A 27,815-nucleotide genomic window follows, 5' to 3' on the forward strand; every position below is an offset into this window, starting at 1 on the left:
GAATTGACCGAGGGTAGTACGATAGTGAGGAGGGTGTAATCTTGTTAATTGTCTAGTGTTGTACTTATGTAATTGTGAGTTGACATGGAAATATTCACTGAAAGCTTTAGGAATGGAATTTGGAATGTACATATATTTAAAGATAAAAATGCATATTTGGTATATATTGATCTGAAAAATTGTCATTATCTTGAGTTTTTGGAAAAGGGTGAAAAAAGAGTGTGTGAGATAGCCTGGGTACACCCATACTGCCTTGTGCGCTCGATTTTATTTCAAACTGTGAAAGGGTCTGGTGTCCATGGCCGTTTCTTATCCCTGTTTTAGGATCCAATCACAGAACGGGGAGGGACGGCAAGACGATGACGCGTACTACTCGACAGACGGAAGCTTGTAGTTTTGTAGTTTTCTTACGGATCCAACATGGCTGCAGCAGATGTGAAGCTCTCTTTGGATCTAGCTGTAGATGGTGTTTTAAATAGTTTAGAGTGAAAGTTTATTTTAAAAGAAGAACAACATTTGACTTTACACTCTATCACCACCAAAAAGGATGTTTTAGCCTTGTTTCTGACATGCATTCTACTTAAAAATGTACAAATTTTATCCCAGGGGGAGCATGCCCCCGGACCCCGCTAGATGGTTTGGTTTGATACTTTTAATTGTCAGTACCATATCTTTAATTACTTTGATCTGGATCTCCATTTAACTTAATGCTAATATTTCATCATACATGATGCATCATAGCTTTTTGCGTGCTGGTGGGGCCCATGTTGTGCAGAATGTGCCCTTTTTGTGCCCTGTACTTGGATTGGATTCAACATCTGTTTGTCCCTCTTGATTGTACAAATGCCTCCAAGCCTTCCACATCAGCTTTGACATCAAAGACTTAAGCTACAAATAGGTACGACAAGAATGTTGGCATTAAAAAAGGGAAACTAAACACACTGTATTCTCACACAAACATGTCTGCGCCTGTTTTATACACAAGGAAAACACTAATTCTCGGTTTAACAGCTTTAGGCTGAAGAGCAGACAGGAATCATTGTCTTCTGTTTTGTGGGACCAAGCCTTTACCAAAAAGACCTGAAACCTCAAAGAGATTTTAGAAGAAGTTGTTTTAATACTTTGAGCAGAGGAGTCACAGGCTGATGCTTTCACAGGTTTTTGTTTAGTTTGCGTGATGAGGTAAAGAAACAAGACAAGACGTGCAGCCATTGTAACTGATCTGAGTGGGAAAAGGCCACACACACCTTAAATATGACTCAGATGAGCTGATGATTATTTACGATAATAGGTTTTTCCTTCAGGGGTTTCTTCACCTCATTAAGATCTTACCAGGGTTTGTGAGAGTATTTGTCATGACTGGGCTTCTCGTCTGTAATTCTTTACAGTTCACTGAAAACTGTACAGTATGACATTAAGCCATAAGAACCCAGACCCAGTTATCCATAAAGGAAAGTTATCGGGGATATATCACAGACCAAGTGAACCACATAGAACACATTTATGATGGGTTTTTTTTTTTGTCATTTTGTGTCTTTTTTAAATAATTTCGTTTTTTTCTGTCATTTTGTCTCTTTTTTTTGTGGTAATTTTGTGTCTTTTTTTGTCATTTTGTGTCTTTTTTTAAAGTAATTTAGTGTTTTTTCAGTCATTTTGTGTCTTTTTTTGTAATGTTGTGTCTTTTTTTGGTCATTTTGTGTCTTTTTTTTTTTAATTTTGTGTCTTTTTTAAGTAATTTAGTTTTTTTCCGTCATTTTGTGTCGTTTTTTTCTGTCACCGTGGGATCTTATGGGTTAAAGGGGCATTCCACTGATTTAATGTGCTTGTCATGAGGAGTACTATTCAGCCTGTGGAAACTGTTTTGAGGAACTATAAAATAATTACTAGGGTGACATGAGTTAAGTTATCTTAGTTTTGCCGACAGTAATTCATTTTTTAAAATTATTTTTTTAATGGATTTGTCTTTATTTACAAGTGGACGGATGAGTTGAGGAAATGAGTCGAGAATAAAGGGATCAGTGTAAACATCAGACCTGCTTAAGATGAGTGACATCTGAGAACAATTAATTTGGATGTAAAATTTTCATTGATCCATTATACATGGAGCAGCTCGATTTTAGGAGAGAATAATTTATTTTTTCCTGTTAATATTATCTCTAAGTAAACTAGTTAACTGACAGAGCAAGATTGATTTTTCCTATGAATATCTAACCTACAGAGTTCAGTCTGTACTGTAACAAACCACTCCCAACCTCTCACTTACAGGAATGACAAAGATAAGATAAGATTTGTGAGACGAAAAGCAGAAAAATCACGATCAAGCTGGATTTTCAGAAAGAGAGCAGAAAGGTAAGGTGCTGTGGCTTAGTTGGTCAAAGCGCCTGTCTAGTAAACAGGAGATCCTGGGTTCAAATCCCAGCAGCACCTGATTGAATCTGCCCCTCAACTTTCAATACTCTGGGTTTTTCTTCCTGCTCCATTCCAGTCCAGTGATAAATAGTAAATATGACTCCAATCACACAGGAAGCCTGAGGCCCTTTGGGACTTCAGGAAAAAAAATGTCAGCCTCTACTCTACATAGTCAATAGTTATTGAAGGTTGTCAACATTCAAATCAGTAGGTGCAGAGTTGATTATATCCTGATAAATATGTCGGCACTGCCTAAAAGCAAATTCCACGGAAAACACCAACTAATGATAGGCAGAAATACACACAGACACACACACGCTAACTATCATAAGCAAACATGTTACTCATGGTACAATCTAGTTTTTTTCATACAAGATCTTATATCAGGCCCTAACGACTTGTTCACAGAGTGTGTGAAGGAAAGGTTTGAATTATGAACAGGAAGTTATCGCCATTTAACAGCTGACCAACACTAGCCCCACTGAAGAGGATAATTTGTGAGATTTTGGGTCCAATTCGCCCCTCCCGACAATTGCTGGGTCATTCCCGATTCGAGGTAGCCTTGCTAACGTCAGACTAATCACAAATGAGATAAGTCTGGAAACTAGCCATTTATTTCTCCGTTTTATTTATCCTCCAGAGCCGTTTATTGGGCGCTACGAATGTCTATCAAAAGCGTCTGTAGGTAGCTCTTAGCCAATCGTATCAGTTATACCAGATGACGTATGTAGAGCAACAGAAATTGATGTTTATATAGCCAGACTAGCCCATCTCTACTTTGAGACTAAAATGCTCAATTCTGCTTCTGCAACGTTTTTCTGCAGCATGTTCTGGCTCTGGCTGCTCTATAGTTTCAGCTCACAGTCTACCAGCAGTGTTAGTGTGAGTGTTGCTTGCTGCTTCGCTTCTCCAGTTCTCGCTTTCTGCAAGATTCTTTATTTTCAACCTTATTACCCCTCATGTCATTCAGCCACACACATCCACTGATTTTATGGTCAATAGACGAGCTACTGGGGGTCTCTGGGGGCTCCGCTGTCCCCCGGCTCCTAGCGAGATCACCGGCGTTACAGCAGCGAGCGGTAGCGGGGCTAGTTGGTAGATTAGGCTTTGGCCAAATCCTGTCAGAAGCAAGACTAAAACATCCTTTTTCACGGTGAAACAAGAGTGTAAAGTCAATTGTTGTTCTTCTTTTATAATAAACTTTCGCTCTAAACTATTTAAAACGCCATCTACAGCTATGGCAACGCAGCTTAGTACGCGTCATCGTCTTGCCGTCCCTCCCCGCTCTGTGATTGGATCCCTAAAACAGGGCTAAGAAACCTCCGTAGTTTCCAGACCCTTTCGCAGTTCGAAATGAAATCGAGCGCGCAAGGCAGTCTGGGTATACCCAGGCTAGATTCGAGGCTGGTCTGAACAGATTACCTGTAGTGCGAAGACTTTAGAGAAATAACACTCCTAAATTGATCTAAGTCTCCCGGATTTTGTAGTCTGTGTAAAACATGTTTAAAACATAAAAATTGCAAGTTTTTGCAAGATAATAAACCCGTGGAACTGCCACTCTGAAAGCAATTAGTATGAACCTGAAGTTTGTGGTCCTGCGTCTCGTGTGTCTGTCTTTACCATTAAAATATCAAAAATCATTCACAAGTATATCTGTACTTGGTCTTCCATATTTTGAATTGGTAACGCTTTATATTAAGGTCCTTGTAATAAGCATTAATTAACAAGTAATAAGGCCCTTGTAAGTCCTTACAAGATGCTTATTAACATTACTGTGTATTTATAAGCCTATATCAGTGTTAATAATGGCATTATAATACAGCTAATAGCAGGCTATAAGAGATGTACAATAAGAACATTAATAAAAGCCTCATGAGTATCTTATAATTCTTCATAATAGCATTACAAACACCCATAACTCACCCATTATGTCTTTGCCATGCCTTTATTAATCTTTTGTTTGCTTATTGATATTAAAATATACTTTATTGCTCATCTATTATAAATTAACTATGCACTTGTTAACAATTAACTATGCTTTTTGCAGCTAAAGGGATCTAAAGCGAGAACAATGCCTTATTACTTGTTAATTAATGGTTATTACAAGGACCTTAATATAAAGCGTTACCTTTGAATTTAGTCCACATTTGAAAATCCCCTTGTATGCTCTAGGCATAACCAAAAGTCTTGGGTGGTATGTCTGTGTTTTGCTCCAGTTATACTCACAGTCCTTGTTTTTCACTCGCCATGCCATCTTTAATGTAGAACACATGAAGCAGCCATACTACCATTAAACCACTTCAAGCTCTTTCTTTTCCCACAGGGCATTAAAGAGCTCTCTCGGCTCTGGAAAGTTAGTGGTTTGTATCGGAGATCAGTGGCACAACCACACAAAAATACACACAGAGGAAATGGGTAAATCCTTAGATTTAAAGCGAAACTCTACAGACAAATGCACTGTGTATCATGCACTGGTCAATTTTCAGATTTGGGACTGTTTTTCTTGCTTTGGCTTATGTCTTCTTTCAGAATAGTGGAAAGACAACAGCCAAAATACACTTTTACATATTTTGTGTTTATTTTACTAAACTTTATCTCTTTACGTCTGTAGATTTCTCATAAATTCACTAAAGGTTAGCACTAGATAAGGCCTCATTTTCATATTTAGACATATCATTTCAGAAAACTTGCAAAAACTAAGAAAATTGTCTTGATGTAAGAAATCAAGTGGGTAATATTTATGATTATTTTTATTACATAGTTCATCTGTAGTGTCTTTCAAATTATATGGAATTTAAAAATACATATCTTTAAATATTTACTTAAAAAAAAAAAACATTCTCTGAGCCAGAAATCTCCACTTCAGTAGCACTTTCCAGTACGCAATTTTAAAAGAAAATAAAACTTTTCAATTTAAAAGCAAAGCATTTGGATTCAAAAACCACATTTTTAGGTTTGCAAACAAGTTGTAGAGATGCAATTAATTTTTTAATCAACAATTTAAGGGTAAATTTGACTGGCTTTTTAAAAAATACAGTGTCAATAGTTTTGCTCATCTACCTTTTGATTGCAACTTGAAATGTTCTGCTATCAAGCTGTTTTTACTAAAGTAAAACCCTTTAAATTGTGTGTCGACTAATCAACTCAACCAATTTTTTAAGCACAAATGTCAGTACCTCAGCTTACACCCAAAAACTACAAATATCCATCTTTTTTTAAAGAAGACTGGTGTTTGAAATCTTGCCCCAAGTATGATTTATAGTCCCACAGCTCCTCCACTCTCTGATCCCGTTGGAGCATCTCCCTTTGATCAAAGCCAGGAGGAGCCTGGAGACAAAAGAAACAAACCCACATGAGGACTACACTGCAAAAAAGCCAACTTGTATTTTTTGGCCTAAAACAGTGATTTAAGTTGGTAAAACTTGGAAACATAAATTACTGACATTTAGGGCAATAATGTAAGTTAGCACAACAAAGGAAGCCAGTTGTCTGCTCAAAAACAAGTTTGTGAGTTGTTGTTACTTATATCTTTAAGTTGGGGTTCACAACAAGGGACAATAGTTCTGATAACTCTTATTTCTTTGTTGTGAAATTCGGTAAATAGCGAAAGCTAGCGGCTAACTGATGCTAGCAGCTAACTGATGCTAGCGGCGCTGCTTGTTACAGCTACAAGAGTAGCCATTAGCGTATCAATGCTAACTCAAAATTGCGGTCGCAACATTAGCTGACATTTCATAGCGGCGTTACAATCATGCTAATTCAGCACATTGCAGAAGTTAGCAGAAGTAAGGATTAAAAGTTATTACAATGTAAAATTATAAGTTAGTACAACTTACAGTTGAGTTGACAAAAATATGAATTCAGAGTTGAACAAACTCAAAAACAAAACTTAAAATATTTAGTTTAATTGTCCAACTTAAAATTTTATCGAAGTTTGTTGCCTTGAAATTTTGAGTTCACCCAACTTTTCTTTTTTTGCAGTGTAGTAGAGGCGGGGAGCAGACAGCTGACATTTACAGCACAGACTTTGGGATGGTATCCTCATTTCCTGCTTCACCCTTGACCTCTGCCCTCTAACTACCTCCTCCTCCATGTGTCCATGAGCTGTGGACCAAGGAGTTGGTAAAACAATACGTCTACAAAAATCCCCTTGGTGCCATCAAAGAGCGCGGACTTCCGTTAAAAGGAGGAAATCTCTCTCCAGTTGGCTTTTTTTGTTAAGTGTCTGTCTGACAGGACAAACAGCAGCAGGTCAGAGGTGAAGAGGCACGAGAGCAGACAGGAAAGCATAAAATCACATCTGGGGTTGCACTTGTTCAATGATTGCACATTACACACACACATGTGCACACACAGCTGGATCATAGCAGCCTTTCCTCCTAATCTCCCCGAATATAAATGGCTCCTAATGCAGCTGTCTGCTGTCACTGAGAAAAGTAATTAGAGACTGCTGCAGGAAACTGCTGCAACAAGCCTTATATTTGGATGCCATGTAGGCTGCAATCATTCACTTGTGTGTGAATAAAAAAGAAAAGTCTTTCATCGTAAGCATGTGGTGCTTTAATCTGAGGGTTTGTCAGTGTTAATCTGCCAAGTATTCTGGCTGTAGTCAAATTTATAGCTGGGATGTTTTGCCTTGATTACTATGTTATCTGTTCACACTAAAATATTAATCTTATCAAGGAAATTTAGTTCATTATTAACCCCTGAAAGCATTTAGCTGTACACATTTTTTAAATGACTTGCAACACTGTTGAACACTAAAACTTCAAAAGTACAATGTCGAGTACAGACTGTATCTGACAAAGAGCCAATTTTGTCTTGAAACCTTGTACTTTGTAAAATGTGGTAAGAGAGAAACTTGAAAAGGAGTCCTGTAGTGTCAAAAGTTATCAGGAAGAAAAAAAAACATGTTTTAGACTCCGCACCTGTACAAGAAATATTTTAAAACAACAATTGGTTTCTTGTAAGGAGATAACATGATGTTGATCTATAAAATTAAAGAAAAGTGAAGCTCTATTCCAGAAATGTTTGAAACAAGATGATTTGTAGGGGTTGGAAACAGATAAATTTAAGAAAAGACAAATTCAAAGGATTGGATAAGGGAAGAACAACTGATACGATGGTAATATTTGCACATTTACAATTCACCACACAACAACACAAACAGTGTTCATACCTCTGTTACAGTAAAGTTCATGTTTCATGTTCCATAAGGAAACAGGACACATTGTATAAATAGAAAATATTTATTTGTGGTGCATAAATACAGTGGTGTTTACAAGGTGTATGGATAAAGTTGACCAGAGGTAGAAAGAAGATACCATGATACTAAAATAATCTTCAGCTCTGTGTAATAAACAGTGGTGCAGGGAAGTATTCAGGTTGAATAAAACAATACCACACTGTAAATATACTCTATTACAAGTACAAAAAAATAATAATCTCAATATCCAAGATTTTAAAACTTTGAAATCATTTCAGGGCAACGTTCATTTGTGGCTGTTTCGATGTTTGTATCTGTGCTTAGTGGTCATCAACAAACAAAATATTCAAAAGGAAAAAAAAAAACAGAAGGTTTATCAGCAAAATATACTTCAAGTATCAAAAGTAAAAGTATCTAACTAACTATGCAGACTCTGGAGTGTAATTTTCTTATACTCTATATCTGATTATTAGATTATTATTACTAATGGATTGATGTGGGAGCAGCATTTTAATGGTGTAATTGTCCAAAGTGGAAATAAGACATAATTGTCTTTAATCTGTAATCAGATTTTATAATCTCATCACAGTTTTTGGATGAACATTTGAAAACTAACTATAACTGCCACATGCAAGTAGTGAAGTAGAAGTATCAAGCAAAAAGTATTACTCAAGTGCCTCAACATTGTACTGAAAGGGACAGTTCACCCTAACATAAAAATACATATTTTCCTCTTACCTGTATGCTATTTATGAATCTAGACTGTTTTGGTGTGAGTGGCTTTGTGTCAGAGACATTTTTGCTTTTTATCATCCGAGTTGTTCAGTTTTCCTTCAGCTTTGAGCCTTTTTAAGTGCCATCTAGATCCTTTATATTTAAGAAAGTAGACATCTCTACGGAAGATAACTCCAACACTCTGCAACTGATATGAAAACAGTCTAGATCAAATTAAAGAATTACAGGTATGTATTTTTGATTTGGGGGAGAACTATCCCTACAGTACTTGAATAAATGGCAAAATGTATTTTCCACCACTGGAAAGTACATGGGTCAGTGACAAATAAGGATTGGCAAGATGTCAAATGGTGTAACCACAAAAAAATATTGAATACTTCATCCACTTACATTGTATTTAAGTGGACTTATACATATAATTATTTCATTTTAAAAAAACCCATCAAATCACATTTTTTGAGTATTTCTACATTCACACATTTTGTCAATATTGAGCAGAACATATTCTAAAAACAACCATTTTTTTCTAAAGTTTTGACAAATTATGTAAAATGTGTTATATACCATAGTTTTTTAGATCACATTTATTTTCCTGTATATAATCAGATTTTTATGGGGAAAAAATACTGGTTACACCATCTGACACTGGGTTAGATCACGTCATTGACCCACATATTACATCCAAAACACCCGATAATTACCTGATAATATCCACATGTTATTGATTGACAGGTTGCTGCTGTTGAGTCCTAAAATAAATGTCAGTCTGATGGTGTGCACGTCCTCCTGAGACCTGAGGCTAACAGTTGTCGCTCTGCAGCATTGACATAAAGAAGTTGCACACACTGAACCACGAGCCGCAGTTCTCTTCAGCCGTTTTCCGGTGATCCGCGCGCTCTGTGCAGTTCTTCCCGGCCGCAGCGGTGGCGCGAGGAAGCGGAAGGGTCTCGTCTCCTCCGGACTGAGCAAGGGACACGGCGCTGCTTTTGTCCAGCTCGAAGTGCACATCCAGGGGCGCGCGCTTACACATGCTAGCCCCCACCCCCGAGCGCTCGTCCTTGCACACTTTGCCTTTCAGTTTTTTGAACGCGCGGCCCACCTGTTTCCAGAAGTTCTTGTTGTTGGACAGGTAGCCCGGGCAGCCGTGAGGTTTGGCGTAGTAGTTACACCGCAGCTCGGTGACTCCGCCTTTGACGCGCGCCTCCGGGTCCTCGCACTTCACCGTTACTCTGACTCTGTCCCGGTCGTTTACCGCACTCCGCGTGCACAGCATCTTGCCACCGCCGGCGAACTTCCCCCGGGAATACCTGAGTTCAGCCGCTGGGATCGAGCTCTTGCCCGCCTCTCGGTTCTTTTTGCGCGCACCGGAGGACAGAGAGACCTGCAGCCCAACGAAGGCCAGCAGCAGCCAGGGGGCGAGAGTCTTCAGCAGCATGTCTTCTTTAACTACAATTTAGTACCTGAAAGTACAGAGAGTGGTTAAAAAGGCGTGCAATACCTCAGTGATAGAAACAATCACGTCATTGGGTTGAAAAAAAGTGTTGAAAATCTATCAAAAGCATGCAGAAACTGAACATTACAAATGTATATTTTGAATTTACAACTAGAAAAATGCTTTTTACAGGATCAATGCGGTGACCATTACGCATAAAAATGAGTTCCTGGACCTGCAGTAAACATACAGTCATGGAAATTCTTGTTCATTTTAATGCCTGGTACAACTAAAGGTACATTTGTTTGGACAAATATAATGATAACAACAAAAATAGCTGACAAGAGTTTAATTTAAGAGCTGATATCTAGCCATTTTCCATGGTTTTCTTGATAATTACCAAAATCGTTATCAAGAAAACTATGGAAAATGGCTATATCAGCTCTTAAATTAAACTCGTATCAGCTATTGTTGTTGTTATCATTTTATTTGTCCAAACAAATGCACCTTTAGTTGTACCAGGCATTAAAATGAACAAGAAATTGAAAAAAAAAACCGGGGATCTAATATGTTTTTACATGACTGTATATATAAAAGTACTACAGTATACTACACATACGGTACGTTAAAGAAAGACCCAAACATTGACTATAACTTACCGAGAACGGCTTGTATTGCTGCGCGTAAAACTGCTTCTTGTGGCTCCCTGAGGTCCCGCACATGCTTTCATACAGAGATGCTGCGGCACGCCCACCATTCCCGCCCAACACACACACACACACATGCTGACGTACGCACCCCCATTGAGAAAAATCTTGGCGGTAGTTTCTTTGGGAATGTGTTTTTTATGTTTTGTTGTGGCCTGACCTGACGTGTCACAACTGAACTCCCGCCTTCAACAACAGATCAAAGAGTCTGATGTTGGATCTGCGTGTCTGCACGGAGCAGGTTTATTCTAAAGAACTTTAACAAGTGCGATTACCACCTCTCTCTCTCTCTCTCTCACACACACACACACACACACACACACACACACACTGGCACACAAACACACATTCTTGGAGGCTCGTCTCCGACTCTCCACCAATCAGTACCTGAGGTGAAAAGTATTTCAAAGGGGGGCTTTGCAGATTAAAATACAGAATATAAAAATCAATACAGTATATAAGAAAAAAATATTTTTAAAACAAATAACTCAACAGAGTAACTTCATCAATAATATTCTTCTTGTGATTGTTACAACTCGAGACAATGAAACACTGTATATTTTGTAAAAGTCTCAGAATAACTAAAATCGTTACATTTTAATATAAAAACACTGTTTTAGGCAGTGGTGGAATGTAACTAAGTACATTTACTCAAGAACTGTACTTAAGAACAATTTTGAGGTACTTGTACTTTACTTGACAACTTCCACTTTATGTAAATTTATACTTCAACTCCACTACATTTTAGAGGCACATATTGTCATTTTTACTCCACTACATTTAGCCAATAGCTAAATGTTACTTTTCAGGTCAAGATTTAACATTTAAAAAAACATTTAATCAATTTTAAATGACTACACATATTTATCAATTTAACCACATAACATTAGCTTATATTAAACAGTCAAAATTAGCCATACCATGACAGCATTAAAATGATGCTCACATAAATGCATCAATAATAATAACAACACAATAATATATTTTGATAGAACAATAACAAGAGTGGGGGTATTTTGCATTACAAGTACTTTTACTTTTGATACTTTAAGTTTATTCTGAAGCTGATACTTTTGTATTTTTGTACTTTTACTTAGTGCTATTACTTGCCAAGGTTTTAAATGCAGGACATTTACTTGTAGTGGACTAATTCTGCAGTGTGGATTTAGTACTTTTACTTAAGTGAAGGAACTGAACAATTCTTCCGCCAGTTATTTATGCACATCTGAAGCTGACATTGTCCTTTCTAACTGCCTTTGTTCTGTCTCAAACATTTATGTATGAAATGGTAACACATTTACCAGATGTCTTCCCGTCTCTCTCCATAAACTCTGTTGGTGCCTCCTTTGATATCCTGACATTAACTCAGTGAGCTCCTTATGAAATCATATATATATATTGGCAAATCACTTCACTTGAAATGTAGTAGCCTCCAAGGTTATAATAGTTTTGGATTTTTCATTAGTTTTAGTTTTAATTTCGTTGTGAATTTTTGTTTTCATCTTCATCTGGCAGCCAGTTTCATACAGTCTGATTATTACAACAATCATTGCTAATGACTTGCAGACTTTCTATATATTAATTTCTGTCCTTCCTCCTCAGTGGCGGACTCAGACTGTTAGAAGGGCAGGGGCGAAAAAAATAAAAAGGGCACATTCTGCAAAACATGGGGCCACCAGCACGCAAAAAGCTATGATGCATCATGTAGGATGAAATATTAGCAGTAAGTTAAAAGGAGATCCAGATCAAAGTTATTAATGATATGGTACAAAATAATGACACAAAATGACCAAAAAAGACACAGAATGACTAGAAAAAGGCACAAAATTACTAAAAAAGACACAAAATGACCAAAAAATACACAAAATGACTTAAAAAGACATAAAATGACACAAAATGACCAAAAATGACACAAAATGACAAAAAAAAACACAAAATTACTAAAAAATGACACTAAATGACCAAAAAAGACACAAAATGACTAGAAAAAGACACAAAATGACCAAAAAAAGTCACAAAATGACCAAAAAAAGTCACAAAATGACTAAAAATAGACACAAAATTACCAAAAAAGACACAAAATGACCAAAAATGACACAAAATGACTAAAAAAGACACAAAATTACTAAAAAGAAGGCACAAAATGACTAGAAAAAGACACAAAATTACTAAAAAAGACAAAATGACCAAAAAAACACACAAAATGACCAAAAAGTGACACAAAATGACCAAAAAAGACACAAAATGACCAAAAAAGACACAAAATGACTAGAAAAAGACACAAAATGACTAAAAAAGACAAAATGACCACAAAAAAAGACACAAAATGACCAAAAAAATGACACAAAATGACCAAAAATGACACAAAATGACTAAAAAAAGACACAAAATTACTAAAAAATGACACTAAATGACCAAAAATGACACAAAATGACTAAAAAAAGACACAAAATTACTAAAAAATGACACTAAATGACCAAAAATGACACTAAATGACCAAAAAAGGACACAAAAAAGACATTTTGGATTCAAAAATAAATAATAAGTATAAAGGGGCACCCTAGAGGGCAATCAATACGTTTTTTTCATGTGTAAAGGGCAGCCAATAAGACACTTTCTCTCATTTTCACCACTTTAGAGGGCACTTTAGCGCGCTTTTTCAACCACGGAGGCATGAGGGGGGGCGGTCGCCCCAACTTGTCATTCAGGGATAGGCAAGTGTAAACAATGGATATGTAAATGTATAAAATGATAATGTAATGTCTGTATCAAAATTAAGGCTTTTATTAGTATCTTTTTCGGTTTTCAAAACAATATTTATCAGGATTTGCTCCACTGCTTTAGCCTGGCTAACGTCAGACTGATCACAAATGAGATTAGTCTGGAAACCAGCCATTCATATTTCCGTAGAGGAGGCGTGGTTTACGATCCTCCGGAGCCGTTTATTGGGCGCTATCGTATCAGTTATACCAGATGACGTAAGTAGTTGATGCAACAACATCAATAAGAGACTTTTCTCCATCCAACAAAATAAAGCTACAACATGCAGATATGAGTCTTTAATTCTTCCTTAGTTGCTCAAAATTTAATATAAGGAACTGTACATTATTAACTTAAAATGAAAATGTGTTTAATTGAGTAAATCTGGTGTTTTAGATCACTTACAGCACAACGGTGATTCTCTGAGGGTAAGGGAATGAATCCACCACACCCTGCTATCATGTTTCAACCTGGCAGCTGCTGCAGGAACAAAGATATCCTGGAAACACAGGAAGGAGCCATATACAGACTTACTCATGTGGGCACCAGTCCAACAATCTCACAAGTTACAGTAGCTCAAAACTGAGTCACCGTGTCGGAAGTTGTAGTGAAATATTTATTGTAAGTAAACAGTAGCAGGGAAACTGTGTGCTTGTGTGTGTGTGTGTGTGTGTGTCCTCTGTGCACTCAGCAGCATCATCTTGTGGATGTTAAAGGTTCTGCAGCATCCTCACCATGACTGAATGACCATGACTACGCTACTTTATACTTCTTCTCCACTTCTTTCCATAAAAAATGGTACCTGACAGTTTCAGTTACAAGTTACTGGGAAATATTAAGATTTTGTGGAGCTAATTTCCTGGCAAAAGTTAACAAAACAAACAAAATGTGTTTTACAAATATCTACAACTCCATTTATTAACACTTATCCCTTATGCCTTATAGCATCCAATCATTTCCTGATAATGTAATAATGCCTGAAAATATAATAAAATGTGCACCTAACTTGATCGAAAATGTAATAAAACCCAATAATGTAATAACTTCACCAATAATGTAATAACTTCACCAACAATGTAATAAAAAATCTTGACTGATATTGTAATAACATTTTACCAATAATGTATTACTTTATTACATTATTGGGAATTTATTACATTTTCAGGAAGTAGTTTGTGGTTGTTTTCATGAGGTAGTGGTTTGTTGAAAATCTGTGAAGAGGTACGTTTGGGGAAAAGTTACCGGGGATATTTTATTACATTATTGGTGAAGTTATTAGATTATTGGGTGTTATTACATTTCCGATCAAGTTGAGTGTAATTTTTGATTACATTTTCAGGCGTTATTACATTATCAGGAAATTATTGCATCATAGGGTGCTACATGCCTCTATTATTTATTTAATGGGTATGTTTTGTCTTTAATGCATTTTGTTTAGCAGATTATTAAATGTGTTGCAAACCAAACTGTTTGCTGGGTATTGTTATGGTATGATATGATGCAAGGAAATAAACTTCATAGATTTGGCTTTAAGAAACATGATACTTGAAATTTATAAAATAAAACACATTGCTCAGGATAAACACAAGTCATTCCAAACCTTTTTGGCTTGTGGCCCCTTACGACAACAAAAAATAAGCAGTGTCTAAGTGTTCTTCCTGCATGCTTCAGAGATGAATGAGTTGTTAGCATTTCCCCTTGAAATTCCTCATATAGTTTCAAATAAATAATTGTTTAAGGACACAACTGTTCGTTGTTATTTTTTGCAAAGATTAGAAAAAAAACAAAACCTTTTTTTTTGCTGCTACAAAAATGAAATGACCCCTTCAGGATTCATCCTTTGACCATTTTTAAGTGGCTTGTTTACTCAACCACTGGACTACATCAGGATATAAAGTAGTTAAAAGAAGCTCCACCACAGTGAGAAAATGCTGCTTACTTATGCACTGATGCATCACGATTGTCAATAATGTCCACTTTTCTGCAGATCCAGTACTTTTACTACTAATACTTCATGTGCATATTACTAATAATTCTGTCCTTTTAAATGCAAGACTTTTACCTGTTACACAGTCCATAGAGACTTTTAAAAAAAGACTAAAAACATTCCTTTTTAGCAAAACCTTTGGTTCCTCCCATCTAGATGGTTTTTAGATTATGTATGTATGTTTTCTGTTTTTAGCCGTTTTTTTTCTTTCTTTTTTATCGTTTTTATAATTAGAATGTTATGCTTTTAACCTGTAGCACTTTGAGATTTCCTGTAATGTAAAGTGCATTACAAATAAAATGTATTATTATTATTATTATTATTATTATTACAAAGTATTTTTATAGTGTATTTTTACTCAAGTAAAGGATCTGAGTGCATCTTCCATCTATACTAGAATTTGTACGTTTGTCATGACTGGCACATTGTTAAGGCATTAAAATATATAAAAAGAGGCAGCTAAACTCGCTGTGATGAGTGAAAATTATTTGCAGCCTCCATCCTCACCCACTCTGTGGGTGTGTTTGTGTTAACAACACCGGTCTGCAGCCGCATGGGCTTCCTCTCACACAGACCCCCTCTGTTCCTGCACACGGTAGCTCTCAAGACTCAATTCATCTGCTCATACAAAGAGGTGTTTAGCTCTGCTCAGACACCCTCTGTATTATCTTTACTGCAGTCTGTATCTGTCACTTAACAACTTCCTCAGCCAGACTGCAGACATGTTGTTCCAGCCGGCGATGGAGAGAAACAAGGACTCCTTTGAATGAATGAGTGTGAAGCAGAAGAAACACAGAAGAAGAAGAAGAAGTAGAGGTCTCCACTCTGACTTTATTCTCTTCACATGTTGTTGGAACATTTATGTGACACGAGGAGGGAACTTTACATCATATACAAACAGAATAACATGCCTGCCATATTTTCCCTTTTATGTTGCTGTGTGTTTTACAGATTTATAAAAATTAAAAAAAAGACATGTACACTACATGACAGCACAAGCAGTCGTCCGCTAACCGCACACAGGTGATGAGTGTTTCTGGCTCAGCCTGTAAGATGATGCAGTGGTGGGAGTCGGACCTCACAAGACTTCAGAGGCTCCTACACAGATCCTGGAGAGGTTGAAGAGGAGTTCTGACGCTGGTGTTTCCAACCTGATCAACAACAAAAAAGTTGCTTGTGATTAATTACACATAAAGTTTGTTTCTCTTATGAATGCACAGAGTTTAAGTGCTAAATAAACTATGCTGAGTGTATGAATACATGAATCTTTGCAAGATGATCATGATTTCTGCAGTGAATGCCATTTTAATTTATCCACTCAGCATTTTTTTTTAGCCTTTAATTATATTTCCAGCCTTACTAAACTTTTTCTCTATCCTTTTCTTCTTCATTTCCACTCACCTGTGTCTGCAGTAACCCCTCAGTTTTGGAACCAGCTGATGAAGTAGGTGCAGACGCCGTGGAAGCTCTTCCAGCAGTACTCGGAGGCCATGCGAGATGCTTTGGTGTCGTGATGCTCTGTGGGACGAGCAGTGGTCTTCCCAGGCTTGGGGGTCGTCTTCTTGGTCTGGGGGCCCTTGCCTGGCTGAGGCTTGGCGGGCTGAGGCTGGGGCTTGACGGGTTTAGGAGTAGTGACGGGCTTGGTCTGGGCCGGCACCACTGGTTTGCGTGGCTCCTGGACGGGCTTGGAGGGCTTGGGGGTGGTAGTCTTGGGCCAGGAAGCCAGGAAGGTCATCTGGGCATCGTCGGGGTATTTCTTGCACATTGCCGGGCGGTACATTTTGGGTCCCTGGCAGGCGTGGCTCAGTTTCCTCATGTCCCACATCATCTGGGTGAAGTAGTGGCGAGGGTTGAGGTTGTAGGCGCGGCACAGGTTGGGTTTGCCCTGGAAGTCGCAGTAGTAGGAGCGTCCTGGGGTCTGGCCCTGGCTGGGACCTTTGCAGGAGACACGCAGGCGAGTATAGTCCCCGGCTCCAGATACCACCATGGTGCACATGTCTTTGGTCTTGGTGCTGAATCTGATGGGCTCATCCCAGACGCTGCGCTGTTGCTGTTGCTGTTGCTGTTGCTGCTGCTGTTGCTGCTGCTGCTGCTGCTGCTGCTGCTGGCTGTTGTTGGTCTGAGCGTTTGACACACAAACAGCTGCTGCCAGACACAGCAGCGCCACTCTCATCCTGGCTCTCATGGCGGCGTTCGGTGGGTTAGTGACCGGTGGAGGAAGGTATAGGATTATGTGTATGCGTGTATCCGTGCCGAAGGTTGAGGTGTGCAAGGGCAGATAGCATCTGAGTGAGACTTTATAAGGCAAGGGTTACAAAGACGTTATTATTCAGGTGAGCTGAAGGAGCTGAGCCCCTCCTCCGGCCCTGACCCCCCCTCACACCTCACACACACACACACACACACACACACAGAATTACCACATGAAGCTTGTGTGGTATGTTCAAAACTAAAAAAGTGATGGATTGGATGGAGGGGGGAGAACATAAACTGAGGAAGAGGGGTGAGGTCAACAGGTCTGTGGGAGCTGGAAGGGGGATGGGGAAGATTGAGGTGTGTGTGCTGGGGGTTGGGGGTCCAGTGCTAAAAGGACGGTACACACATGAAGCCAAATGAAAAAGAGTTGCGAGACATTATATAATGTCACATAAGAGGCTCTTTGACTATTGATGAGGGGGAGAGGGGGAGGAGAGCACTGAGGGTCTGCAGCCAAAGTGCAGCCTGAAGTTATTTGCTGAGGGTTTAAATTTGATCTGTGACCCTGTAATAATAAGAAACTCATCATGTTCATTTTAAGAGGTAAAGTTATAACTTTTGTAGAGACGTTGTTGTGGCTGCACTGATAAGAGATCTTCACACAGATATAAAGAGCTGTATCATCTACATTTACTAACACATGCTGTGCTGCTTTATTTGAAGTTCTGGTGGAGATTTACATTTAGTCATTTAGCAGACGCTTTTATCCAAAGCGACTTACAGGAAGAGTAAGCAAACAATCAAGGTATAGTGCAATAATTATTAGTGCATCAAAAAGTGCTAGTGACCACAAAGCTTCTAAAGGTGCCAAATTACATCCGGCTGCATGTTGAGGAAGTTGCTTTTAACTGATGCACGTTGGAGATTATGATCAAGTGGAAATAGAGAAATCCAACGACCGCTTTTTTTAACTATTGAGTGGTGCGGAAATTAGTGCAGGGGTCAATCATGTCTGCTGCTGCCTGCAGACAGTGAGAGCAGCATGGATGGTTGGATTGACATACAGACATTGTTGACTACCAAATGAAAAAAATGACTCCTTCTAAATAAAGTAAACAAGTGACTTTAAGTTGTGTTTGTGTGTAGTAACTTGGTTGGCGTACATAATCAACACAGATGAGTAACATTTGTTTTTTAAAATTGATTAAAAAGTAAAATCTAGGGCTTTTACAAGGACACCTACATGTTCTCTTCGATTTTTCAACCAGTTTTCAACAGCTGCCGTCACTACCACGGACGCATTTAGCTGCGAGTCCATAGTTAACGCGGAGCCTAACCCCCGAACAAATTATGTTTACTTTGTTGTCATTAGGTTGGCATTGATAGACTAACTAACATTATATTGCAAAATAACACCACTGTTAGTTTTATTGAGTTTATTTTTTTTGTGAGGTCACCGTAGGCTGCCCCTATTAGCCATGCTAACTTAGCTAATATAATGTTACTTCTTGTTTCACCATGTTAGAAACCAAACATGGTTAAACAACTCCCAAAAATAACAACCCTACTTCCTACGCCCTTGCTACGACCACACCTTTGAACTCTTGAAGCCTTCATATTGATGGAAATTATTAAAAACCTTTTCTGTGGTGTTTCCTGCTGCAGTAAGAGAAAACAATACCAGCCACAAGCTGTTTACGGCAGCTAATTAAGCTATGGTTAGCAGCAGATAGTAAGCTTAGCTTAGCATAAAGACCAGAATCAGCTAGCCTGCAATCTTGGAACCTATTTAAGGTTTTGTTAGCTTCAACCTCAACCTCCAACTTGATCCATTCTTGTTTCTCAAGTTGCTAACCAGAATAAAAACAATGACCACTGCACGAATGAGGAAGTCTTGGCCCGCCCGCCACAGATATCCACCGTCTCCACCTGAACCCCAGTAATATCGGCCGTTGATCCCAGATGCTAAATCATCCTCAGACCAAAAGCCAAGATTACATAAGTCCAAACACAGGATAAATACATTACAATGTCAGAGTCCAGTATCACTCCATTGATCAAACTGGCCTTGAGTTCAAAACGTTGAGACTTATGAAACTTAAACAGAAGAACAGACCCTCCCTTTGAGGAGACATATTCCATATGTACCGGCTGGCTTGGACACAGAGCGGAATAGGAGCGTGTATGTTTAGCCTGCTCCTGCGTACAAAGTCACACATGTGTGTACAAATACACACATGCCCTCAGTACATTCAGGAAGTTTAGTTTTTATAGCCATCAATCTGGTGGGGAAGAGAAAAAGTTCCGCTGTAAGAGACACCGGGAATGCAAAGTAAACACGTGAGGCATGTGTGTATGTGTGTTGTCTGAACCAGATGTTTCCCTAAATTAAATTATATAAGTCCTCTTCTGATAGGATGCAACAGCGTCACGCCACCTCAACCTCCGCCAAAAGCCCCCCCACCGCTCCCTGCAAACCTGTCAACCCCTGAACCGTCTCAGCTGCTGTGTGCACATATTCAGCGCTGCATATGTTACATGAATGTTCTCTACGTTCTCCCGGTGTTCTGTGTGTTTTGGCAGACGGGCTAAAATGCATTTTTAGGGGTGTGGATGTCTAACTCATCTGTACGTTTGCTTTACTTATATCACATGTTGGTTTTCAGCCCTAGCTTTAACTCAGAGTTTATGTGTTGTATAAAAGCACACTGAAAATATAACTTACAACTTACATTTTTTTTTTATTATATTGTCCTCAGAGATTGATTTAACAGCAGATTTGTCCATCCAATTCATTTTTCATTTCAAGAAAAACACAGCAGACCTTTATTAGACTGAAGTTTTTTATTCACAGATTTGCGCCCTCGCAAAAAAAAAAATCCAGCTGTATTTTATATATATTTGTGTGTATGACGCCACAGAGGTTTCTGGGAGTTGTATTTCTCAAACCATAGCATGGTGAAGAAAAAAATATCCCTCTGACAACACAAGCAACTAGTGGTCACTAATGGTCTGGCGAAAAATGCCTAAGACACAATATTTTGTTTGTTAGCTGTCTTTAAACCTTGTTTGGGTGTGTGTGTGTCTGTATTGTATGTGTACGTTGAATAGCCAGTAAAACTTTGCCTCTTGTAGTAGCGATGGACCAGGATAAACTGATCTCTTCATGTCTCAAATAATTTAATAATTTAGAGCCAAACAGAAATGAAAAAAAAGGGTTCAAAGTTAAAGTTAGATATCTTTGGAAATGATTGTTTTGTCTGCTTTCTTGCTGGGAGTTGATGAGAAGATTAACTGTCATGTCTCTATTGGCGTGTTTCAACCTGTATGGTACGACTTTGCTTGAGTGTAAAAGTGCCTCTAAAAAGTCAGTCCTGTTGCATAATATGCTGGAAAACCGTAAGTGAACATTTTCAGTCATGCTCGTGCTGTGAAACCATCACTTTTGCCTTTTAATTAAATGTCTTTAGAGCTATTTAATGGGCTGCCATTCATTTTTTTTTATAGATATTCATAATGAATTGAAATAACTTTGGTCATCACCTGACTTTTAATCTTGTGACATCATAACATCCGAATTTTAATTTATAAAATATTTTAGTTCATGATCAAATACTCTGTTTAATGTATGTAAGCAAACTAAGGTGGTGAACAGGGTTAATGTTACACCTGCTAACAGCATATTTTTGTGAGCTTGTTAGCATGCTGACGTTAGCATTTAGCTATCGTAGCTTCAGACACTATCGTAGCTTCACACACAGGCTGCTGATATTTAACAAAAAATAAAATATAAGAGTGGCATCTTATTGTCTTCTCATCTAACTCTCGGCAAGAAGGCGAAAACATTTTTTACAAGATGGTGAACAATTCTCTTATTCTCTGGTCGATGCAACTTGTTGAGCCAAAATGATGCAAGCTACATTACAAATATTGACAAATAATATAAAGACCTACTGCTACAAAAACTTACTAACATGTTATAAAACAAACATTAACAAAAAAATATATAAAACTTTCAAAAGCTTTGAAAGCGTAAAAAATGTAGACGTGTGTCACCGTGTTAAAACTGATCATTTAAGTACAAACAAATGTTTCTCTACGGGTAAAACTAGCTACGCGGGAACGTTGCTCTGATAGTTGATAATGTACAGAAAGAGACACTATAAGGACTGCTGTGGTACTGTAGATGTGTGTGAGAGAACACTTGATTAATTACAGTTGGCTGACATCTGAGGTCCTTGTCAAATGGCTTGATGGGGCACAGTTCATGATTGTTGGTGTTGTTGTTCTTCCTTTTGATCCTTGAAAAGTTACAAGATCTGAATGGGAAAGCTGGGAAGTCCAGTGATCCTAGAAAAGAGGAAGTCCATGTGAGAGATAAGCTGGAGCTATCACACAGATTATTATTTTCTTCTAATATACCCAAATAGACAAATAAGCACTCACCATGAGGAAAATATCAGTTCCAGCTCTCTTGTCCGCTGTGGAAAAAGAGAAAATACAATCAGCTGCTTTACTTTTGTTGATGCATACCAACTACTGTAGTGCTTATTTTAAGAAAAGCCAGCAGTGTGTTAGTTTGAGTCAAACTAAGAAGTAGTTTCACTGCATTTTCTGTGATAAGGTTGTAAAACGATAAAGCAAACACATTGTTTGTGTGGATGATTCATTCTTGGCTGCACAAGATAACACCATATCATGCAATAATAAACACCTCCAAACCAAACCATACCATATAAGTTACCATAGTGTTTAAACTGCATCAACATACTGTAGTTCTACAAATATAAACTAAATGGGAAGAAATTGATTTTGGTCTAAGAGCCTGCACATCTACAAGGTCAATGGACAGAAAAAATAATTTCAAGGCAACAATTTTCTGCATTGAAGGAACAAGATGGTATAATCAAAAATTCCACTAAGAGGGAATGTTTAGGGATAACTGATGTGATCACTTACAAAAATTTGTATCAGCCATTATCCACCTCATGACACACAAGTGTTAACCCTTAATAGGACACTCTAGACCCTAGAGAATATTGGAGGATATTACATACAGCCAGAATGTGTGAAATGTGGAAAAAAAAAACATACGGACCTGGGGAGGGGGGTAGTATTTTGAGAAAAAAGTTTACGAGATTAAAGTGGCAAATCTACGAGAATTATGAGATTTAAAGTGGTGAATCTGGGAGAAAAAAGTTGCTTTTTTCCACTTTTTTCTCGTAAATTTGCGACTTTTTTCGCGCAGATTTGCCACTTTAAATCTGCAACTTTTTTTCTTGTAGATTTGCCACTTTAATCTAGTAGATTTACAACTTTTTTCTCAAAATATTACCTGAAGTTACCAAATATAGTTCTTTGCCTGATAAAGGGTTAATGCTAAAACAACATGAACGCTACACCGAACATATGTTCTGAGTGTTTATTCATCCATTGATAACTGTTTATTGTTGGATTTCGGATTATTCAGACACCACATGCATTGCGCAATGTTAACAATAGTGAAAAATAATTTGTGTATTAATGATTGCGATCCACTCCAAAATTTAACGTGGTTCTTTCTTGGCCCATGCTTGTTTGATGAAATGTGGGCCAGTAGTTTTTACATTATCCTGCTGACTGAAAGACAAACAAACCAAGCCGAAGACACAACCTCCTGGGTTTAGGAAATACAGGGTCTGTATATATGATGTCTTTGTGTGCATGTTTTTTGTTTATGTACACAACTTCAGGTTTTTTTTAGCTCACACAACTGCATGTCCGGTCAACACTTTCTTACCACAAATTGCTTGTTATCCAGACAAGGACAAATACAAAAATCAGTCTGCCGTATCTACAAAGAATTTGGATGCGGGACACTGACAGTGTCTGGTGTACAAGAGTTTCTTCAGTTTACAGTAAATCCATCATCAGTAAATTTTACTTGGTGAGTCCTGGTGTTGGAATGGACATCATTGGATGAAAAAGAGACAATGGCCATGGATGAAGGATGAAGAAGACAAGAGAAAAAAGAAAGAAAGAAAGAAAATCTGAAGTCAGGGTGAAGTCAGACTGAAGATGAATAAATGGCCGGTGGTTTTCAGATGGTTCGTTAATGTTGTTAGATGAAGGTTAGTGGAAACTTGTAACTGACAGCCAGTACCTCATCGACGAGTTCCTTTGGGTCATCAGTCAGAGTAGCACGGGGGAGCAGAGGCCCGAGGGAACCGGGTCAGAGTGTCGGAATAGGGAGAACTACTACACACACACACACACACACACACACACACACACATATATATAGATATGGGAAATTGTTCATAAACGTAACATCTGTGGAGAAATGTACACAGTCTGCGGACTGAGAATGATCCCTTCACCAATTAACACCGCGGCATGCAAACAAGCAGAGTTGCTGCTCATACCTGACCACAGCGAGGTCTCCGTGGATATCGCACACTTTTTCACCATGATTACCTGTTTTACCCAGACTGCAACACAAGAGCGAGGGGTGCACAGGTGAGAAAGAGAATGGGAGGACTCAACAAGGTCGGAGTGATCCTCGGAAATAAAGCCGAAACAGAGAGGAGGAAGACGTAGGAGAAGATGATGAAATGAAGATCCATGCGAAGAGAGGAAGACCATGCGTGGGATTTCTGATGAAAAGTTTTTTTTAAAAGATGCAGAGAAATCCAGAGGTGAAGTGTCCCGTCCCAAACATGGCGTGTGCACATGGAAGAGGACGAAAAGATGCACGAATAGCAGACAAACATCAAAGAGCGACAAGCCACGGGTAAGTGGTCCTGAAGACGGAGCGGAAATAACACAAGGAGAAAATAGGAGGAGGATCAAAGGCCGTGAAGGAGAAATAACGACGGAGAGGAAGGAAAGAAGGCGATTCGTTAATTTCTTTTTGATCTACAGAAATGATTCAGAAAAACTACAAGCAAAACTAATAAGGTGTATGTTTGGACTCACTCTTCAAAGACGTCCTCTGTATCCATCCTTCTGTAATACTTGGCCAGTTTGATGGAGAAGATCATACTGGGGATCAGAAGGATACAGCAGCCTCCCAGACCGAACCAGAATGTGTTCTGAAAAAAACAACAAGTTAACAAGTAATATTTCACATTTTTCTCCAGTTTACCTGTGATTCATTCCAAATAATTGTCTCTCTAACATAGATTTTTAGAAGGAATGTGTGCCATTAATCAACTAGTGTGTAAGTGTTACTCCCCTCGCTAGTCAACACCAGAAATACTAGTCCGTAAAATTTCTACTTAATATAAAATAAAAATTGATTAAAAAAAAGAAAGAAAAAAAGTAAATACTAGTCAGTTAAACTTATAATTTAAAATTATTATTATCTTATTGATGTACGCATTTAAATAACATATTGATCATTTACAGTGAAATATAATTCCTAGTGTAATGTTGCTTTATAAAAAACAAGCATCTGTTAGCGACTAATGCTAACAATCAAGCACATTTCCAAAATACTAATTTTCATACGGAATATTGTTTTTAATAAATGTTTGTTCATTTCTATTTAGTGAATTTTTGTTTTACGATTTGTTTTGTTGGAAATTTGTTAAACAAATTCAAATTGCTCTTAGGTAATATTTTTTTAGACAATGTTTTACCTTCTAGATTAAACAGTGCTCAGTTTTGACTGTTTTTGGAGTGTTTTCTTACTTTTAGACAAGTGGGCTAGTCTAGTTTAAACATACTTTTTTATCAGCGTCATTTTCATATAAATTGGTTTAGGACTGTTGGTCACAAAACAAAGAAAAAAGGAAGATATTTCTTTGGGACTATATGGAATGTTTCACAATTTCTGCATATTTAAAAGACTGAGAAGTCTAACAAGATAACGGAAAGATTAATTAATTGTTAGCTGCAGCCCTGCAGATTTCACATAAAAGCTCACACACATGGATGCACAAGAAATGTACACATTCTGAGGCACAAATAAGACACAACATATGACTATAAACACGTGTGCACAAACACACGTGCAGCACATACAGGACAGCGGCTGGAGGCGCTGCTGGAGTTCTGATATATTAAAAAATGTGTTTATAGTGACCACAGTCTGTGGCCTGTTTGAGCTCTCATTAAACTCTCACAAATCACACACGATATATAGCTAATATGTAAATAAGAAATCTTAACAACTCCTCAGGGGCCGGAGTGAAAACAGTGAAGAATCTATGTGTATGTAACTCCCCGGACTGCCTCTAAACAGACCCCATCACATCTCAGTGTGTGTGAGCGAGTGTGTGTGAGACATGAGAACATACTGTTCTCGTACGTGTGGCCGAATGACTCCACAGTCTTCAGCAGCTCCCAAAAACTCAGAGCTCCACAGTCAAAGAGCCATTTATATTTCTAGTTCAAATCCAAATACATGTGGGGGAACATGTACTGTACATACAGCTGCAAAATGAATGAGAGCACCTCAGCAGACTGACACACACACACACACACACACACACACACACAGATGACCACAGTGTTCTAGTGCCTTACCACTGAATCGATTATGAAACTGCACCCGACTATCTCCATGCTGTCCACAATGTTACTGATGGGTTTACACTGGGCAACCTCTGCAGTCAGCTGGAGATGGAAATGCACCAAAAAAGTAGTTTAGATTACAGTGTATGTATGAATGACAAACATGAATGAAAGACAGCGTCATAGGGACAGATATAAAAAATCTTTCCTGCCACATACCATCACACTGTACGATAAGAAATTGCCTGGTTCATTACATACCGTCGTTATGCACTTTATGTGTTTTTTTATGCACACTGTTCATTGCACCTTATTGTTTCACGGCACCAACATTTTTATACTGCATATTCATATTTATTCTGCACTGGAATTCTACTCCTTAATACATACTCCTTCTTTAGACACTTTATTTTTATATTACATTTTATTGTATTTTTTTAGATTTTATTGCTTGAAGTATGCCTAGGTTGTTCTTTTTATTTAATTGTGTTGTCATTGTCTCTGTGTGTAATGCTGCTGCTACACTGTCATTTCCCAGCTTGGGATAAATAAAGTCTATCTATCTATCTATCTCTCTATCTCTCTATCTCTCTATCTATCTATCTATCTAATGACGTCAAACATAAAGCTGATGAGTGTGGTGTTGCAGTGGAAATATGATCTCTCCTCATTGTTCTTATTATAGATTTCAAATTTAAATTTAAGTGGCTTCTTGGACAGTTCAAATGATCTGGATAGAATCAGAGACCTTTTTAAATTTCCAGACTTTATTAAAACCTCCTGTTGACTCTGAAGAGTGCAGCTGAGTGCAGATGTTCAATAACTACAACCCCCAAAAAGCTGTAACTTAAAATAAAACAGAATGCATCAAATTCAGAACTCAGACTGAACGTTAAACATGGTGATGTATATATTGAATATATGTCACAAAGGATTAGCAAGCATGACTGCATTCAGTGGTATTTACCTTTTAGCAGAATCACAACTTTTTTGAATTAGCATAACACTACAGAAAATGTTTTTTGGTGGTTTTCAATTTTCACCATACAATTACACTATTCTCTTCTGCTTACATTAGATAGTTTCCCATCCAAGTGTAGAGAAAACATTAAACACGTTTTCAGAAAATCAGCTAAATAAAATGCAAATTTATGCATGTTTCCCTCCAATATTGTTAACAGATTTTGTGAGTTGGTGAGATAAACAGTAGGTGGTGCTAAGTCTCAAGTCAGGTACCATTAAAACATTACAGAAGAAGAGTGACCAACAGGATTATCAGGTGAATGAAAGTCTCTACTGTAAATTTTAAAATCTTAAGATGGAGACGTCAGTGCTATATATACTACCGGTCAAAAGTTTTAGAACACCCCAATTTTTCCAGTTTTTTATTGAAATTCAAGCAGTTCAAGTCAAATGAACAGCTTGAAAGGGTACGAAGGTAAGTGGTGAACTGCCAGAGGTAAATAAAAAAAGGTAAGCTTAACCAAAACTGAAAGATAATGTACATTTCAGAATTCTACAAGTAGGCCTTTTTCAGGGAACAAGAAATGGGTTAACAACTTAACTCTATGGAGTCTTGGGCTATTTTGTCCATTTTTGAATTCTTTTCATGTCTTCGTAAGTCATTTTGTGTCTTTTTTTAGTCGTTTTGTGTCTTTTTTGTCATTTTATGTCTTTTTTTAGTCCTTTAGTCCAACATAAAATGTGATTTTGAATCTTTTTTTAACTTTCAAAACACTATCATGCTCAATAAAGAATTTTAAATGTTGCAAATGTGCATTAATTTCAGAGTACACTGAGACATTAAACTGCATAATTTTCAATTAAATTCTGGAAAAGTTGGTGTGTTCTAAAACTTTTGACCAGTAGTGTATTAATCGTAGA

The 27,815-nt window shown here is 37.8% G+C and overlaps 3 protein-coding genes and 1 non-coding gene across 9 annotated transcripts in view; 1 reads left to right on the forward strand and 3 right to left on the reverse strand.

The window, feature by feature from the left end:
* The first annotated feature begins 2,353 nt into the window (after positions 1-2,353).
* On the forward strand, positions 2,354-2,427 carry trnat-agu (transfer RNA threonine (anticodon AGU)). The gene has a single exon. It is a non-coding gene; the product is annotated as a tRNA-Thr (tRNA).
* Positions 2,428-7,657: 5,230 nt separating this feature from the next.
* LOC131971179 (fibroblast growth factor-binding protein 1-like) lies at positions 7,658-9,785 on the reverse strand. The gene is made up of 2 exons (XM_059332503.1): positions 9,052-9,785; positions 7,658-7,929 (listed from the first exon to the last, which is right to left on the reverse strand). The coding sequence occupies exon 1, from the start codon at positions 9,783-9,785 to the stop codon at positions 9,150-9,152; it is 636 nt and encodes a 211-aa protein (XP_059188486.1). The 3' UTR covers positions 7,658-7,929; positions 9,052-9,149.
* Positions 9,786-16,047: 6,262 nt separating this feature from the next.
* On the reverse strand, positions 16,048-17,619 carry fgfbp2b (fibroblast growth factor binding protein 2b). Its single transcript, XM_059334521.1, has 2 exons — positions 16,638-17,619; positions 16,048-16,387 (listed from the first exon to the last, which is right to left on the reverse strand). Exon 1 carries the CDS (start codon positions 17,419-17,421, stop codon positions 16,657-16,659), a length of 765 nt encoding a protein of 254 aa, XP_059190504.1. The 5' UTR covers positions 17,422-17,619; the 3' UTR covers positions 16,048-16,387; positions 16,638-16,656.
* Positions 17,620-20,505: 2,886 nt separating this feature from the next.
* prom1b (prominin 1 b) overlaps positions 20,506-27,815 on the reverse strand; it is a 34,552-nt gene continuing 27,242 nt past the window's right edge. For 2 of the 6 annotated variants that reach the window (XM_059342729.1, XM_059342738.1), the window contains 6 exons: positions 25,944-26,033; positions 24,390-24,505; positions 23,837-23,902; positions 23,575-23,669; positions 21,879-21,913; positions 20,506-21,782 (listed from right to left, as the gene is read on the reverse strand). In XM_059342729.1, coding sequence (XP_059198712.1) covers positions 23,600-23,669; positions 23,837-23,902; positions 24,390-24,505; positions 25,944-26,033 — 342 coding nt within the window. In that variant the 3' untranslated portion in view covers positions 20,506-21,782; positions 21,879-21,913; positions 23,575-23,599. The other 4 variants (XM_059342755.1, XM_059342746.1, XM_059342773.1 and 1 more) reach the window with 4 other exon arrangements.

This window comes from Centropristis striata, chromosome 1, assembly GCF_030273125.1.
Source record: "Centropristis striata isolate RG_2023a ecotype Rhode Island chromosome 1, C.striata_1.0, whole genome shotgun sequence".
NCBI lineage: Eukaryota > Metazoa > Chordata > Actinopteri > Perciformes > Serranidae > Centropristis > Centropristis striata.

Bases quoted from the DNA above. Each gene is read 5' to 3' on its own strand.
- LOC131971179 (XM_059332503.1), bottom strand. From the start codon at position 9,785: ATGCTGCTGAAGACTCTCGCCCCCTGGCTGCTGCTGGCCTTCGTTGGG.
- fgfbp2b (XM_059334521.1), bottom strand. From the start codon at position 17,421: ATGAGAGCCAGGATGAGAGTGGCGCTGCTGTGTCTGGCAGCAGCTGTT.